Source organism: Perca flavescens, chromosome 6, assembly GCF_004354835.1.
Source record: "Perca flavescens isolate YP-PL-M2 chromosome 6, PFLA_1.0, whole genome shotgun sequence".
NCBI classification, from domain to species: domain Eukaryota; kingdom Metazoa; phylum Chordata; class Actinopteri; order Perciformes; family Percidae; genus Perca; species Perca flavescens.
Genome location: NC_041336.1, coordinates 4,481,497 through 4,498,655, shown reverse-complemented (window position 1 = coordinate 4,498,655; position 17,159 = coordinate 4,481,497). Strand labels below are relative to the sequence as shown.

General features: G+C 41.3%; 1 protein-coding gene across 1 annotated transcript in view; it reads right to left on the bottom strand.

Moving 5' to 3' along the window:
- Positions 1 to 17,159, bottom strand: part of LOC114556521 (collagen alpha-6(VI) chain) — an 84,189-nt gene that overhangs the window by 36,089 nt on the left and 30,941 nt on the right. Inside the window, exons 4-11 of the mRNA XM_028579464.1 lie at positions 10,578 to 11,554; positions 9,586 to 9,664; positions 5,442 to 5,587; positions 5,133 to 5,225; positions 4,375 to 4,428; positions 2,972 to 3,043; positions 1,012 to 1,038; positions 99 to 143 (exon numbers count right to left, since the gene is read on the bottom strand). Of these exons, the coding sequence (XP_028435265.1) occupies positions 99 to 143; positions 1,012 to 1,038; positions 2,972 to 3,043; positions 4,375 to 4,428; positions 5,133 to 5,225; positions 5,442 to 5,587; positions 9,586 to 9,664; positions 10,578 to 11,554 (1,493 nt within the window). The remainder of the gene's footprint in view (positions 1 to 98; positions 144 to 1,011; positions 1,039 to 2,971; positions 3,044 to 4,374; positions 4,429 to 5,132; positions 5,226 to 5,441; positions 5,588 to 9,585; positions 9,665 to 10,577; positions 11,555 to 17,159) is intronic.

Here is a 17,159-nt window from a genome sequence, read left to right as displayed (position 1 = left end):
CGCAAACCTAAGTCTTCCACAAAGTTAGGTTAAGCCCTGATAGCAGCAATGTGATCGGAAATTTGGGAGAAATGAACAACATCGGCATTCATCCGTACCTGCTCTCCATCGATTCCGTCCAGTCCATCTTCTCCGTTCTCCCCCTGCAGCAAGAATCAACCGTCACATCTTTGTTTTTAATGGTTATTTTTATAGGTACAAGCAAGGGCGTAACTTTGGGTTCAACATCCAGGGGGGGGATTGAGATCTCCAACTACTGTATCTCAAGAGGTCCCGGGACATGTCTGCAAAAAATTTGGGAAAAAATACTCGAAAAAAGAGACAAAAACCTCAACGTCAACAAAAACAGGAAAAGGTGCCAAAAACAAAAATGTGTTTTTTCAAAATTAAACCTTGTAAACCCAAGGGACAAGCAAGGGCATAACTTCTGAGGTCTCCAGCTATCTCAGGAGGTCCCGGGACATTTCTGCAAAAATTTTAGGGAAAGAAAACTCAAAAAAAAAGACAAAAATGTTGGAAAAAAAAGCGTCAAAAACCTCGGAAAAAATACTCGAATAAAAGACAAAAACATTTTGAAAAAAACCTCAACGTCAAACGGCGACAAATGTCAGAAAAGGCACAAAAAACAGGAAAAGGTACCAAAAACGTGAAAAATTTGCAACAAAAATATGGTGTTTTTTGAAAATTAAACCATGTCAACCTATTGTGATATACCTGAGAATGAGCATAATATGAGCACTTTAAATAAAAGACAGTAGAGAACAAAATCCCACCAATAGATCCACACCTTAAAATGCAAAACCTACACAATAAAAATCACACAATAAAACCCCATAAAACACTACTTATCATGACTGCTGCCTCTTTAAAAACATATCTCTGCTTTTCTCCGTTAATAAGACCAAACTAACCAAACTAAACTATTTATCTCCAAACTAAAATATTTATCTTTGTCCAAAATGCACGTTCACTTCTTCGCCTTAAAGACTACATTTCTGCAGAGTCACTCACCCTGTTGCCCGAGACTCCTCTGTAGCCCTGCAGACACAAACAACAGGATTTAAACACATGGACAAAATCTGACAGGACACAAAAACACATCCTCAGAATAATTATCAACATTGTTAAGCCATGTGTCACAGGAAACTTCCTTTTTGGTCTGGAACGATAAGATTTAGTCCCGAATCAATTCTTTTGGAGGACGTTTTGTAGCTGAAATTAGGGCTGGGTTAAACGATTATTTATTAAACGATTAATCGGGCGATTATTTTATTGATTGGTCGACTAATCTAACGACTAATTGGACGATTAATATAATGATTATTTTTCTGTTGCTCAATTAATAAAAACCATAATGTATCTCAAATAAAAACCAAAAAATTCTTAATAATATACTTTCAAACAACAGTTTTGCACAGCAAAAAATCTTCTGCTTTACACAAAATAAAATAAATAAAATCATTTTACTGTTATACAAAATGAAAGGCCAGCCTGTTTACTCTTTTACAGTACCAACATAACTCTCTTGTTCAAAAAATTCAAAAGCTGTAGTGCAAAAAAAAACACTGCAGTGCACAGTATAGACATTCCTGAGTGTTTAACACAATATAAAATTCCTGTTTTCAGTTTTACAGTCCCAACAAAAGCTACTGCACTCTGCTTGCTACCGTTAGCTAGATCTAGCAACTGTGCACTTTGGTGGTGCTAGGCTAACCAACGCATCTTAGCTCTCTGTGCAGTTTGTTCATGCTAGGTTAGTAGCTAACGTTCACGTTAGCTAACGTTAGCTACTATAGATAGCTGTGTTCTGCAGCCGTAAGCTAGCTACCATTCAAGCCAACATTAGATGATAACTAACAATTAACACAGCTGTCTAGGCGCCAGTAGCTAGCTAACTTTAATGTTAGCTACTAACCTAGCACGAACAAACTGCACGGAGAGCTAAGATAGTTAGCAGCCCTGTGTCTGGTCACCAGCCCTGTGTCTGGTCACCAATATACCCACACCTTAAAATGCAAAACCCACACAATAAAAATCACACAATAAATCCCCATGAAACACTACTTATCACAACTGCTGCCTCTTCAAAAACATATATCTGCTTCCCTCCATTAATAAGACCAAACTAACCAAACTAAACTATTTATTTCCAAACTCACCAGCCAGGTGTCTGGTCACCAGCCAGGTGTCTGGTCACCAGCCTCGTGTGGGTCACCAGACACGAGGCTGGTGACCACACACGAGGCTGACCGGGGAAACCTCACATCTGCTACCTGGCAGAATTAAAAAGTAGTTTTAAAGGTCCTCAGCCAAGCTTGAACATATTTTAGTCGTAACTAGAGAGAAAGAAAGATTTAGTGCTGGAATGTTAGCTACTAACCTAGCACGAACAAACTGCACGGAGAGTTAAGATAGTTAGCTAGCACCACCGAAGTGCGCAGAACTCAAGCTACACAACACACTACGCAAACGTGAAATTAATTTAGCCAACGTTAGTACTACTTGTTATTGTCTCCTTCACGAGTGACAATGGGGTGCCTCCGTTTCAGATGCTCCCACATTGCTGTTGTGCTGGTGTGGTATGCCAACTCCATTTGGCAAAGAGCGCAAATAACGACACCTTTACGTTTGGGACTAAATTTGAAGTATTCCCATACCTTCGATGATTTAGGACGAGCTGTTTTTTTAGGACTTCTTCTTTTATTGGGGCTTTTTGCAGGGCTTTGTTGGGAATTCTATGAGGAGGTTGCTGTTTCGTCCTCCATTCTGCAATGTTTTGGTCTCCCACATGTGTGTGGCGAGCTGTGGCGAAGCACCAACGCACAAATAGCCTGTCTGGTCACCAGCCACTCAATCGATTTTTTGGCTGGTGAGTGAAACGATTCTACCCGCCACTTACGTATTTTTTAGCAGCATTTGACTAGTTCATGGTGCTAACTTTGACCACCCCTGATTAAAATGATATAAAAACCTTTTGTCCTCTGGTTCCGGGACAGCCTTCGATGCCCTGCCGTCCGACGGGTCCAGGCGGCCCTCGCTCACCCTGCGACACACAAACACAACGAGCAGTGACACAGCAGAAACACAAACACAGCAAGGAGTGACACGGCAGAAACACAAACGCAGCGAGCAGGGACACAGCAGATACACAAACACATCAAGGAGTGACACAGCAGATACACAAACACAGCAAGGAGTGACACAGCAGATACACAAACACAGCAAGGAGTGACACAGCAGAAACACAAACACAGCGAGCAGGGACACAGCAGAAACACAAACACAGCAAGGAGTGACACAGCAGATACACAAACACAGCAAGGAGTGACACAGCAGATACACAAACACAGCAAGGAGTGACACAGCAGATACACAAACACAGCAAGGCGTGACACAGCGGAAACAAAAATCACAACGAGCAGAGACGGCAGAAACACAAACAGCGAGCAGTGACACAGCAGTTTACACTAGTAAAGTCCAGAAGCTACCAACAGGTGCAGCCAACACATTTCCATGCACATAATATCCCAGATTTTGCTCTTATACTAAGCTGTTTACATGGATAATGAAGTTGGAGTGTGTGAACACAGCCTCCCTTTTTCATTCCTTCTTGAAAACATCGGAAAAAAGTGACGAGAATGTAAAAAAAAAAAAAAAGAACATTTTCTGAAAAAAAACAAACATCAAAAGTGATAAACTTCAAAAAAAGGCGAGATTTTCTTGGAGAAAAAAGACCAAAAACTTTTTTAAAAAGCGTGAAAAACATTGCAAAAGCGATAAGAACTTTGAAAACAGCGAGAAATTTCTGGAAAAAAATTACAAAAAAATAACTGGACAAAACGTCAAAAAAGTGACAAAATTCAAAAAAAGAAATCTGAAAAAATAAACTTTTTTTAAAAAGCGGCAATAACTTAAAAAAAAGGCGACAAAAAGGCCATGTTGTGTAATATAGTGTGATGTAATTTTGTTTTTTTTGGTTGTTTTTTTACCAGTTCTTTCCTTGTTATTTTGTTTTATAATTGTTAGAATGTGTTACATTTCTTTTCTTTTCCTGTATGCGTCATAAAGTGTTTTAATATTGTCTGATTTAAAGTTGTTTTGGACCCCACAAAGACCTGCTGGTGGTCTAGGGGTCAGCTAACCGGGATCCTTATAATAAACTAAACTGATATACTGTACACATAAATATAAATATATTCAAGACACATGCAACTGCTGAGTTAGGTCACTTGCACCTGTTATGGTTATTGGCTTTTATGTTTCAGACGTTTTTTCGCTCCTTCTCTTCTTCCTAGTGTCATCCCACCGTGACCAAAATTGGTATGAAATGCTGAGTAAACTCTGTGCAGATAGCCTGAATATAGAAGCACTTACAGGAGCTCCCTCGTCTCCCGGGAAGCCCGGCTGGCCCGTCTGTCCAGGCGAACCCTGTTCAGAGAAACACACTCAACAAGATCAGGGGCAGAAACATGAACACAAACTCTCAAATGCCAAAAAAATGGAGTCAAATTGTTGACATTCTATATCTGTCTCTAAACAATCAGGGTCCTCGAGGATAAATAAAGATTACTTTCTACACACAAACTATTTACATAGAGCAATAAAACATCTGGGAGGTTAGCTACAGTAGATATACTGTATATAAACTGTATATATACTGTAGGTTGGTTACAGTTCTACCTAGATAGCTAGACTATATATATTATTCTATAAATCTTTCTTTCTTTCTCTCTAGTTACGACTAAAATATGTTCAATCTTAAAGCTTGGCTAAGGACCTTTAAAACTACTTTTTAATTCTGCCAGGTAGCAGATGTGAGGTTCTCAAGTTTAGGAGTACAAAATACTGTCATTTGACTTCTTTTATTTGGCTCAAATCGCAATAAATCAAGCCTGTCAGCATTGATTTATGAACAAATAGAAATATTTATGCATCTTACATATTGTAATTGCACTGGATATGCGGGCATCTTCCAATAAAACAACTTTACATTAAAGACTAAATGAAGCGGGCCTGTTGCGAGTGTCTGCTAGCTCTCAGCTCAGACCAGCCTTCTTTTTAGCCTTTTAACACGTTTTCCCAAACGTTCCTGACATCATGTTTAAAGTTTAAAAGGTGTGTATTTCAGATACCTTTGACCCCGGGAAGCCCGGAAGGCCAGGGATGCCTTCATGTCCCGAACACTTGCACATGACGTTGCAGCACTCCTTATCTGATATCGCGTCCTGCAGTAAGAGAGAGAGAATAGAGAGCGAGACAGAGACAGAGACAGAGACAGAGACAGAGACAGAGAGACAATGAATATACTGTATGTCTGTTTCATTCTTTTCTGATTTTACTGTTTGTGCACTTTGGATACCTGCTGGTTCCTGTGAAGACTGATATGAATAAATGTTGATTGACTGATTGACATGTGGTTGGCTATAACGTGCCGGACTTACGATCTGTTTATAGATGACACTGGCGACGCTCTGCATGCCGATGCTGAGAGGAGGCTTGTAGCCGAATCCTCGGCCAAACTCCACCATCTGCAGCTGGGCGGGGTCACGCACCCCCTCCAGAGCCACCGTCAGCAGGGCGCTCACTCCTGCACACAGTTAACAGCAGCTGATTGTATTTTCACTGTCCTACAGCAGGGTGTCTGCAGGTTTCACCAAGTCAAATTGAAGATTTTTTAAAGACATGAAATTTAAGACATATACCACAACATAAAATAAAATCTATCTAGGGAGGTCCCACAGAGCTGCCAACTTTTCCCCAAACCTTGGAGTGAGAGTTGGTGGGGCGAATCCAAACTTTTTCTACGTACAAAGCAAATGTCTTTGGCTCATTCAGCATCATTACTGTCAGGGTTTAAATTGTGATTTGTTATGTGGTGGGGTTCTCCCTATGGGGGTCCGGGATTTTTTTTGAAAATAAACCATTAAATGGCACTTTCTGGAGAGTTTTGTGCAAAGAAATGGAGAAATCGAGTCTTACATGATATGTGCAAAACTGCAAGATTTGCATTGTTGTAGTCTCAACATGTATTAGGGCATTTAGCATTTACATTACTGTTAATCAGTCATCACTTGATGATACACATTGTATTACCTTGTTATGATATAAGAAGTGACCCATACAATGTGCCAAACATAATGTGCTACATGAAGAGACAGTGCAGCATATGACAGTAGCAACAGCTGATAAGATGAGGTAGGGACCAGGGACCCAAAGTTAAATTAACATTGGTCTACCAAAGGGATCTAAAGAATGAGAACCACTGATTTACATACATTCTAATCCTTTAAAACTAAATAAATAGAAATAACCATTTTTTGGGTACCAAGGGGACTGGTGGCCAAAGACCAAATCTCATTAGATTAGGCAGTGAGGGAAAATCATTCTTCAAACAAGGCCTCTCCCCACCAAAAGATCCAGCAGAAACTAGACTGTAAAATACCAACAGCAAGACAAAAGACACAGCATGGCTCATTTTGTGCATGTGTTATAGCCTTCTCAAACTTTTTTTGTGCCAACGCCCAGTTATGTTTGGCCCTTGTCCTCTGTGCCCCACTTAATGTAGTTCTTTTGGAAAAAGAAAGAAATTTAATGTATTATTTACAGTTACATTTAGAGATGCACAGAGGTGAGCTGGCACAAACATCTGGACCAGTCACAGCTGCGTGGCCTGGCCACCAAATGGCATCGGTTTTGTTTCCAGATTTTGTGAGGAGACATAATTTTGAGCATTGAACACTGGATTTTTATGTACCTATTTCTACCCTTTTCTACATCAATTAATGCTGGAAACAATTGAAAATATATAAAACTAAGGCCCTCAGGCATTCTGTATTACTTCAACTATTCTCTAGTCTAGTAGATCAACTTTTTCTAATTTAACATCATGTCTGCTGAGTCAATAATTTACTCTTCCCTCCACTTTTGCGTCTTTTTCTGGGGAAGTAAATCTATTTAAATGTGCATTTGGCACTTATTCATGTGAATCATACATTAAGTCATTTTAATTAATTTATAAACCCCTGGACTTCAATAGCTCAGATGTGTTACATCAGATTTTTTTACAACTTTGTGCACATTCTAAATAAACCTCCTCCCATCTGTGTTCTCTGAAATTTGGAGAGTTGTAATATAGTCTGCTGTGCATGTTATTGCTCTGCTGATATGGTAGTATCTCATTCAGACCGTCTGACAGACACAGAGGCCCATTTGGGTCTCTGGTCTCTGACAAAGTGTAGAGGCGGCTGTACGCTGCTCTTCATCAGAGGTAGAGCACGGACGCACCGCGTCACTGCCCACATCAGACTGAAGTTGCTCCACTTACCAGCCGCGCTGCTCACCTCTGAGAGAGTGGACACAAAGCGACGGACGGGTCTGTGATACTCAAAGCATACCTGAAGCCTGGGATGGCTCGTGAAGAAATGTTCTCACATTTGCGAAATTTAAAAAAAAAAAAAAAAACCTCTCTCACCGTCTCTGAAAGCATAACTAGTCGATCACGAGCGGCTCGACAGGTAGCTCTATAGATAAACATAAACTCATCTTTCAGGCATTTGACCGACCAGACAGTGATATTTTCTTCCCACTATGGCCACGCCAAGACCCGCCCTTCAGTAGCATTTACACACTACTATTGGCCAGGCGTCCATGCTTACATGTACAGGGCCTAGCCCCTGACCAATCCCCTAACCCTAACCTTAACCACTCGAGGTCAAATGCCTAATCCCAACCAATCAAGCTGCTTCATAGGGCGGGTCTTGGCGTGGCCATAGTGGGATTCGTAATTTGCGTAATGCGACCGGGTTGACACTTCTTTCATTTTTTTGACCGGTTTGACACTTCAGCGTGAGAAATTGGGGGTGTGGCATGTGAGCGTGTGAAACCAATCAAATGCGTGTGTCTCACGGCCAATGCGTGAGAGTTGGCAGCTCTGGGTCCCAGGACATGTATGCATGTATTGAAAAGCGCAAAATCATTAAAAAAAGGCAACAAAAAGTAAGAAAAATTGTCCAAAAAAACAATTGACAGATAGTCTATCTAGCTGTGTAAATTTACCCTGCAGAGATCTGAGAAGCAGTCAACAATAGTCCTCATTAATTCACCAAATTTAAAATTCCAACACAAAGAAAACGGAAGGAAATGGAAAACGCACGCATCCGGCGGAATTTCCTGCTGCACGGGAGCAATACTGGTTAGTTGAACGTCAACGATATAGACCAAGGGGTTAAGCGAAAGTGTACCTCCTATGGAGAGGTTCATACGCTAACAAGCCATCACTTGGCGTTAGCATTCCATTGACTCCCATTCATTTTGGCATCACTTTGACAGCAAATAACTTTACATCTGAAGCGTTTAAAGACTATTTATCCGTTGTTTATTTCTAAAGAAACACGATAAATGTATAAAAGGCTCCATTACCTTGTATCTCACGTTATGGCTCCGTAGCAGACGCTTTTTGTAAAAATATGCTACTGATTGTGTCATAACCATGCGACTTTCTGTCGCATAGTAGAGAAATTACCGTAGTCAGGAGAAGCTCACAGGCAGTTTGGACTCACATTAGCTGTTTAAGTTTAATTACTAATGTTAACTATCATGTTAGTGATCAGTAATTACTAATGTTAACTAGCATGTTAGTGATCAGTAATTAGCCTGTGTCTATGTTATCTCCTTACATATACCTACACTCTCCGTCTCTGTGAGATTGGGAATGATTGAGATTTCTCTCTCACAGCTACCAGAAGACTTCACACTTTCAGACACGTTGCTCACGTCACATCTACGTCTTCAAGCTCAGTTGGAGGCTGCTCAGTAACGCTCAGCCAGCACCGGGAAAGTGACTTCTGATATCCTTCACTGGTCTCCGTGGAAGTCTACGGCGTCGCTGTGTCCATTGCTTTAACGGTCTATGATATAGACCAGTGTTTCTCAAATGGGGGTACGTGTACCCCTAGGTGTACTTTGGAGGACTGCAGGGGGTATGTGAGATATTTAACAAAAGGTTTAATAGTTACAAGGCTGTTTTTTGTCCAGAACATTGTTCCTCTTTATGTAGAATTTTTTTCCTACCAAAAATGTGGCATTTGTGTCGCCTTCTTTGGACCTATTCTTGTTTCCTTACTTCTACTTTTTACAAGTTTCTCGCTTTTTTCTAAGTTATGTCATGTTTTTGAAGTTTTTGATACTATTTTGACCTATTCTTGCCTTCCTTCCTTCCTTCTACAATCTTTTTCCAAGGTTTTGTCTTTTGTACAGTTTTTTTCTCCTTTTTCCATCAGCATTTAAATGTTTTTCCAGGTACAAGGCTGTTGTTTAGTAAATCTATCGCTGACAGCACTGTACTGTTCCTCTTTATATAGACTTTTTTTTCTACCAAAAATGATTAGTGCTGGTCAGGGGGTACTTGGCTTAAAGAAACAATTCAAAGGGGGTAAATATTGAAAAAAGTTTGAGAACCACTGATATAGACTATAGTGAACACAACTCCGACAGGGTGATTTGCTATAATTCGCTCTACATAATAAAATATGTAAGGGATAAATATCCCTTACATATTTTACAGAAGAAGCAACGGCCAGTTTTTACCAGACTTTCGCAGCAGCTCTGATTCATGCTCCAGTTTCATCACGTCTTCATCGAGTCCATCTGAGAAGATCACCAGCACCTGATGGACGAGATCAGCGATTAGTAGACAGTGTTATGGCTGTGTTTTTGTTTTGTTTTTGGGGTTTTCCGCCTTTAATTGACAGGACAGCTAGGTGAGAAAGGGGAGAGAGGGGGAAGACATGCAGGAAATCGTTACAGGCGGACCCGAACCCTGGACCCCTGCGTCAAGGTACAAGCCTCTCTGCACGTGTGCCTGCTCCACCCACCAAGCCAACCTGGCCACTGTTATGGTTGGTATTAATGTGAGAGAATCCCCTCAGGTCTGCAGATTATTCCAAACATGTTAGCGATTCACAGTGGGGAGAAAACTGTTCTGCTTATAGGACAAATGTAACGCATCAGTTTGCGTTGCAGGTTACTACAGAGATAGATCTTTTAGTTAAAGAGTAAGATCCTTTTTATTTAACAAGAAACAGCCCCGAAATCACCATCACCAAACCCACCAGACTCCATGTAAATAATCAGGACTTTTAGCGTGTATAGAGACAGCATATGTCCACCAGACTCCATGTAAATAATCAGGACTTTTAGCGTGTATAGAGACAGCATATGTCCACCAGACTCCATGTAAATAATCAGGACTTTTAGTGTGTATAGAGCCAGCATATCTCCACCAGACTCCATGTAAATAATCAGGACTTTTAGCGTGTATAGAGCCAGCATATCTCCACATGTAAATGGGTGAATTAAGGGTTTATTTCAACCAAACCAGAGTGATGATTGTTGGAACAGTGGAAAGATGAACCAAGACGGCTTTTGGTAGTTTTATTTAGTTTCTGATGACTTTAAATGAAGTGTGTTCTACGATGATAAAATCACTGTTTATTTACATGGGGTCTGGTGAGTTTGGCGATAGCGATTTCTTGGCTCTTTCATTGATTTTCTGGGTTTGCCAGCTGTGCCACTCTCACCTTCACATGAGCTTTGGACTTGATCTTGAACCTCTCCTTGAAGGAGTTTAGCATGGCAGTGTTGAAATAGGAAGGTTCTGACATCGGCAGGGTCATGACTTTATTCACCACGTCCGCACTGTAGCCCTCAAAGTTTGTGTCGTACAAGGTACGCCCATCTCTATCTACCACTTGGAAGGCGATGTTGGGCTTGACGGGTGTGGGGCCGACACAGCACAGGTCTTTAAATGAGGAAACGTAATCGAGGATCTGTGGAAGGAAGTTCTGGAGCTTGGTGTGGCTTCTGACCAGCAACTCACCAGGAGCTCCGGTCCTTCGAGAAATATCGAATCCTATGGCGATATCAATGGTGCAGTCTTTTGGGGGTGGCGGTGGGGGTGGTGGTGTGGGTGGCGGTGTGGGTGGTTGAGGGTCTGGGTCATCCTTTTGTTCATCACCACACATGACGTCGACTACACCTTGCTTGATAGAGTGCAAAACATCATAGTTCCGCACAGTGAACATCCTCTCTGGGGTGCCAGCAATCTGCAGGAGCTGCAGGTCGTGGACGTCTCCAACACCGATGGCAAATACCTTAATGTTCAGATCCCTGAGAACGTCAGCTGCGTCCTCCACGTCATCATGAGAATCACCATCTGTGATCAACACCAGATTTTTGGGGACCTGGTAACGGCTGCCCCGCGACTCCGCAAAGTACTCCTTAATGTGATCCAAGGCTCTCCCTAAGTAGGTGTTTCCACCTGTGTAATCCACTTTAAGGATTTGTGTGTTCAAATCGTCCTTATTGTAGTACTTGTTGAGGTAAAACTCATCCTTAGGGTCGTCACTGAACTGGCAAAGTCCAATACGCACCAACTTTTCACCGACTTCAAAGCTGTCGACTAATGTTGTCGTAAAGTTCTTCATGATATTGTGTTCGTTTCGGTTGATGCTGCTAGACCGATCAAGTAGGAAGACAATATCGCCAGTCTTGCAAGCTGCCAAAGCAAAAAAAGAGAAAGCCATTTGTCTACATTACTAATACACAAGTGTGCCTTGGAATTATAACTGTATAGCAAACGATATACTCAACTCCCCATTTTACAGTGGTATCTCCAAACTGATAATGCATAGGTGCAAAATATCAGGCTCCATTTACACTACAACGTTTGGGTTTAAAAACAAATATCTTTTACATTTACGTGTCCACACTGCTGCGGCATATCCGAGCCTCTAAGACAAAGACAATAGACCTTTTTTCACTGCAGACATGTTGAAATGTCATAGTAGGGAAAGCACGTGTATTCAAAACCATTATTGATGGCTGCATTCCACTTAGGAGAGGCCCTGGTATTGTGCATGCTGACTCACTGAATTAGCTTACTGGGACACTTGATGGAACTGAGCCATTGTTAAGGTTATCAATTTGAGCTGTGCTTTTCCTACTATGACAAGTCCAAATGTCTGCTGTGAAAAAGGTCAATAGAAACACCGCTGCCACTGTTTTGGTTTGAAGCCTCAGGGGTTTCTTTGTAGTCTGGACGGACACAAACGGAGACCTTTGGAAACAGTCAGTCAGTCTTATCGGTTAGATAGCTTACATACGTTTCAGTTCCACTTCGCCATTGCTCCAAAATAATAAATCCCTGCTCTTACTTTTTACCACATCCATGATTTTCAACGACAGAGTAACGTCAGACAGACCCCCACTCTGTTTTCTGCTGCCTTTCGTCACCTTGTAATCACGTGTTACTTTTAGTAACATTGTCGGTCCAAACGTATTAAAAGGAAAACTCTCGTCTTATTTTTCATCATTGCTGTTCTTCCTCCATAGTAGAAGCAACTACCATCACTTAGGTGGAGTATACACAGGGGTGGGCGATATGGAGAAAATCAGATATCGCGATATTCTTGTCCTAATACCTCAATGTCAATATTATAGGGTGGACAATTGGTCCTTTAACAAAATATCTTCACAATGTGATTTTAAATAAATAATCTTTAGTAATGTAGATATAATGACTAAGTGGGTAAAGGTAAAAATAATAAGAGCTAGAACAGCCAGGTAACAGAAAATGACATCACTTTACTGTAATGCAGCCTTTAAAACTAGAAAAAGACAACACTTAAGCCATTTACGGTGTTATATTACGATATCCAAAATCTAAGACGATATCTAGTCTCATATCACAATATCAATATAATATCGATATATTGCCCAGCCCTAAGTATACATGCTGCTTCCTGTTAACACCAGTATGCGCATGCCCAGTACATGTGAATGGTCATGAGATATGCCTTTTGGGCATGTTAGTACATGCGGAGAATATTTCTGCTACTGGAGCTAAAACTCTTCATTTTTTTGGGCCTAAAACGCAGCTTAAAAAACAAAACGTAGTAGTGTAGATGTAGCCTCAGAGACTGGTAGTTGTGATGTGATAGTGCGTTCTATTTGTACTCGGAAGTCAGATTTTACGACTTCAAAGTCAGAAACATGCCCCGTGAATTCAGATTTCCAAGTTGGGAAGTCAGAGCCCCTCACAGTACAGTACGCCAAGCAAGCAGACCTCGAAATCCAACATGGCTGCTTTCACAGTAGTGAAAACTGTAGTAATATACAATTTATTTGCACCACCTGTCTTATTTGTGTATCATTAAATCAGTTGTACACACACAGTACTGTCCAACTTTTATCTGTGGACATGTTGCTAATGTATAGTGTTTGTATGCACAAAAGACAGCCCAATGCGTTATCAACTGGTATTGCTAACAATGGCTAACCTGGAAAGAGCAATCCCACAGTGAAATCCAACTTGTATGAATGGAATCTGCTCCACTCCTGTGTGACGTCATTCCCAGCTCTGACTTCCGATTTAAATGGAACACACTATATGTGCCTCCTGTGGTCTGCAGATTATCTGGCATGCAATAATTTTCTCCATCTTTCCCTGCTCCACCCACACCTGGTTAGCTTGATCAGGTGAGTACCCAGAGCATCAAGTATCACCACAGATGGGATTACCCACTTCAGTTTGTACGCCAAAGGCCCCTGACCAAGCATCAGTTTTTGACGTGCTGGGAGTAAGAATGTGTTGATAAAGTATAGAGCAAAACCTGCAAGTCTGTGTGCCATTACTCTTACCTGGCTTTGTGGAATTGCAGAAGGTAGGAAACATTTTTTTGTAAAGAGTTTCTAGAGCCTTAAAATTGTCCACAAAGAAAACTTTGGATTTGTCGCCACCAGCCATAGTCTCCAGCTGCTCAATGTTTGCTTCTTTCACTCCGACACTGATGACGATGATCCCGTTGGCTCGCAGTGCATCAGAGTGCTCCTTTAAGATATAAGGGTTGGTGGCAGCACCGTCTGTGATCACCATGAGAATCTGAGGAACATTCAATGCTCTACGGCCACCATGTGCAGCGTTAAAGTACTGCAACGAGAATTGCAAGGCCTCGCCCGTGTAAGTGTCTCCTCCTGTTGGCTTCTCCTTTGGTATTGCTGCAAGAACTGTTCGTTTGGTGTCATAGTCATGCAAAGAAAAATGACGCTGGGGTTCAGTGGCGTAGGAAATGAGCCCAAAACGAGCCCTGTCCTTTCCAACTGTGGTTTGATTCACTATTGACTCCATAAAGATCCGCATGCTTCCATACTGGATGTCATTTATGCTTGTGGAGCTGTCCACCAGGAAAATAATGTCAGCAGTATTTATTGTACAATCTGGTTGAAAGAAAAAAGAAAGAGCATAAAGTCAGTAACTTAAGAGATTGTTTAAATATTTCAGGAAATACACTTGATTGCTGTCAAAACAAAAGTCAGAGTTTCCTCGCACAGGGGTTGCTGATCAACGATTAGCTTCAATGCTAACTGGTAAACGCACAAAAACTCCTTTTCACATTTCTATTTTACCTGTTCAATCTTCATAATAAAGATATATGTAAATCATGGAGATAATGGGCATGCCATACATGCATACGTTGTTGAAAATCATTTTCATGCTTAAAAGCAGACTGGAAGACTTGAGAGATTAAGCTAATGGCTCAATGCTTTTACAAACAAGTACACTGGTTACTCTTAAGTATTTTTGGGGAAACTGCTCTTACTTTTCCGACAGAGATCCAAAGCCACCTGGCTCTCCAAGTCCTTCAGCGCATCAAAGTTTTTCTCAGAATACACCCTGTCTGTTGAGCCGCTGATATCAGCCAGCTGGGTGGTGTTGGCGTCCACCACTCCAATGGCGTAGACTACCACTCCCTTTTTCCTCAGAGCCTCAGCGGGGCCTATGACCTCGTCTTTGGCCTCGCCGTCTGTTATCACGATCAGCCTCTGACTGACGTCAGGACGCCCTCCATTGGTTTTATCGAAATACTGCGACACCTCAGTAAGGGCCTTTCCTGTGAGCGTGCCTTGGTCCAGCTGCGTCATATCATCGATGGCTTTCAGAATTTCATCTTTGCTGTAGTAGCGGCTGAGGGGAAACTCCAGCTGGTTGTCAGAGCTGAACTGCATGAGACCGACGTGGACCTTATTCTGCTCGATGGCGGGCTTGCTGATGACGGCTTTCATGAATTCTTTCATTTTCTTGAAGTCATCCTTAGAGATGCTCTCAGAGCCGTCAGCTAAGAAAAATATGTCGCCCTGTATATCTCTGCAAGCTGTGGACACAGAACACAGAAATGTTAACGTGGTGTTCCTGTTTTCCCTCTCTTCTTCCCTTAGGGCCCAGTCGTTGGGTATCATTGAGATTACAGGCAGCTGATTAGTTCTTCTTAGTCAACATTGAAAACAATGAAACTAAAATTGGTACCTTTGGAAGGCTTTGCTTAAAAGAACACTTCTAAAATGACCCCCGTAGCCCAACTTAGTGCACAAATAACTGAAGGACCTAGCTAAGGTGAGATTCACCCAAATTCTCTAGTCAAGGATGATTATACTGGATGGCATAGCTTATGAAAAATCATTAGTGGACATGAATTTGCCCAGAGCAGCTTGAATTGAGGTGAGTTGTAAATGTTTCAACGTAAGCAATTGTTGTTTAAAAACTGTTGACTAAGGTTGTAAGGCTGTTTCAAGGCTTTTTTTTGTATTTTGTAATATTATAAATGGCATTGTCAATTATTTTTTTCTGCCGAAAAACTCCCTTCCCTCTCCTTATGCTAACAATTGGCGCTTACCCACTTCTAGTACCAGCTCTACTCGGCTTGGCGCGACCGCAGTGCCCCATTCTCCTTTTTCCATTGCAGATTTAGTACCGCCTCGTGCGTGAGGCGAGTGTGGCTGATTGTCATAACTACGCCGCAGGAAACTGCCGTGACATAACGCGACACACACACACAGAGTGGGAAGGTGTGTTGTTTTTGATTCTCGGCATGTGGCTGTTTGCCAGAAAACACATTTAGTTTCAAAAGAAGCTGGAGGCAGCAAAAAAAAAAAAAAACACCGCTGGCTAAACTATTTAAAAATGGCGGGTTTGTTCAGGACACCCCCGTCGGCCACCAGCAATGATGATGCAGTGATTAGTGACGATTCTCTCCGACCAATCAGTAGTCTGCAGGTTTTAACGTCACCTTTTGGTATCGCCTCAGCTCGCTTGGAACCTTGACGGAGGTGATACTAAATAAAGTACCTGTTAGAAGGTACCAGGGACTTTTTATCATAATAGAAAACCAAAAAACGCGAGTAGAGTTGAGGCGAGGCAAGCAGGTACCATGTAATGGAGAAACACCATATAACAGGGCTTGACATTAACTTTTTGAGGCACATGTCCTTTGCACAAGTACATTTACGTTTCACTTGTCCATGCACAAAAGTCACTTGTCCGGGTAAAGATTTATCATTTTATAAAAAAAGAATTGTGTTTTGCTAATGCAGAATTCAAACAAACCGTTGAAAGCATCCAAACTCTATCAACATTAATAAAATTCAGTTGAAACAGTAGAAACAAACGTGTCCCAAGAATAGATTTCCCATTCAACAAGAAAAAAAGGATCTCCAGACTCCATAATACAAAGTAATACTTTGCACGCCGGTGTGCAGAAGTTAAGTTTGTCATTACTTTCAGATTCCTAGTCAATATTCTGAGTTACTAAGTCAATATATTGAGATACTAAGTCAATATTTTGACCAGAGGTAGTGGTGACTTGAACTTATATCTAAAATAATTTTGTAGACATAACAATGTATTTTGCCACTAAATGTTGGTGTTAACTATTTTTTTTTTTTTTATACAATTTCACTTTCTACCCGGCAGAGGCTGATTTACCAAGGGATCCTTTAAAAGGTGTAGCTACTTTACAGTTGATTATTAGGGCCCGAGTGCCAACAGCGGCGAAGGCCCTATTGAAACTGAAGAAATTATTGTTTCTTTCTTTCTTTCTTTCTTTCTTTTTCCCGTCAAATGAATTGCCTTTTTGAGGGGCTTACCATATTCGAAAACTCACCAAATTTGGCCGTCGCATCAAGTCTGGTGAAAATTTACGTATTTCATGGGTTTCGGGAATAGGCGCACGAAAATGGGTCGCTAGCGCCCCCTAGTTTAACATAGACTCACGAAACTTGGTACACATATGTAACATGTCAAGATGTACAAAAATCTTCATTAGAGT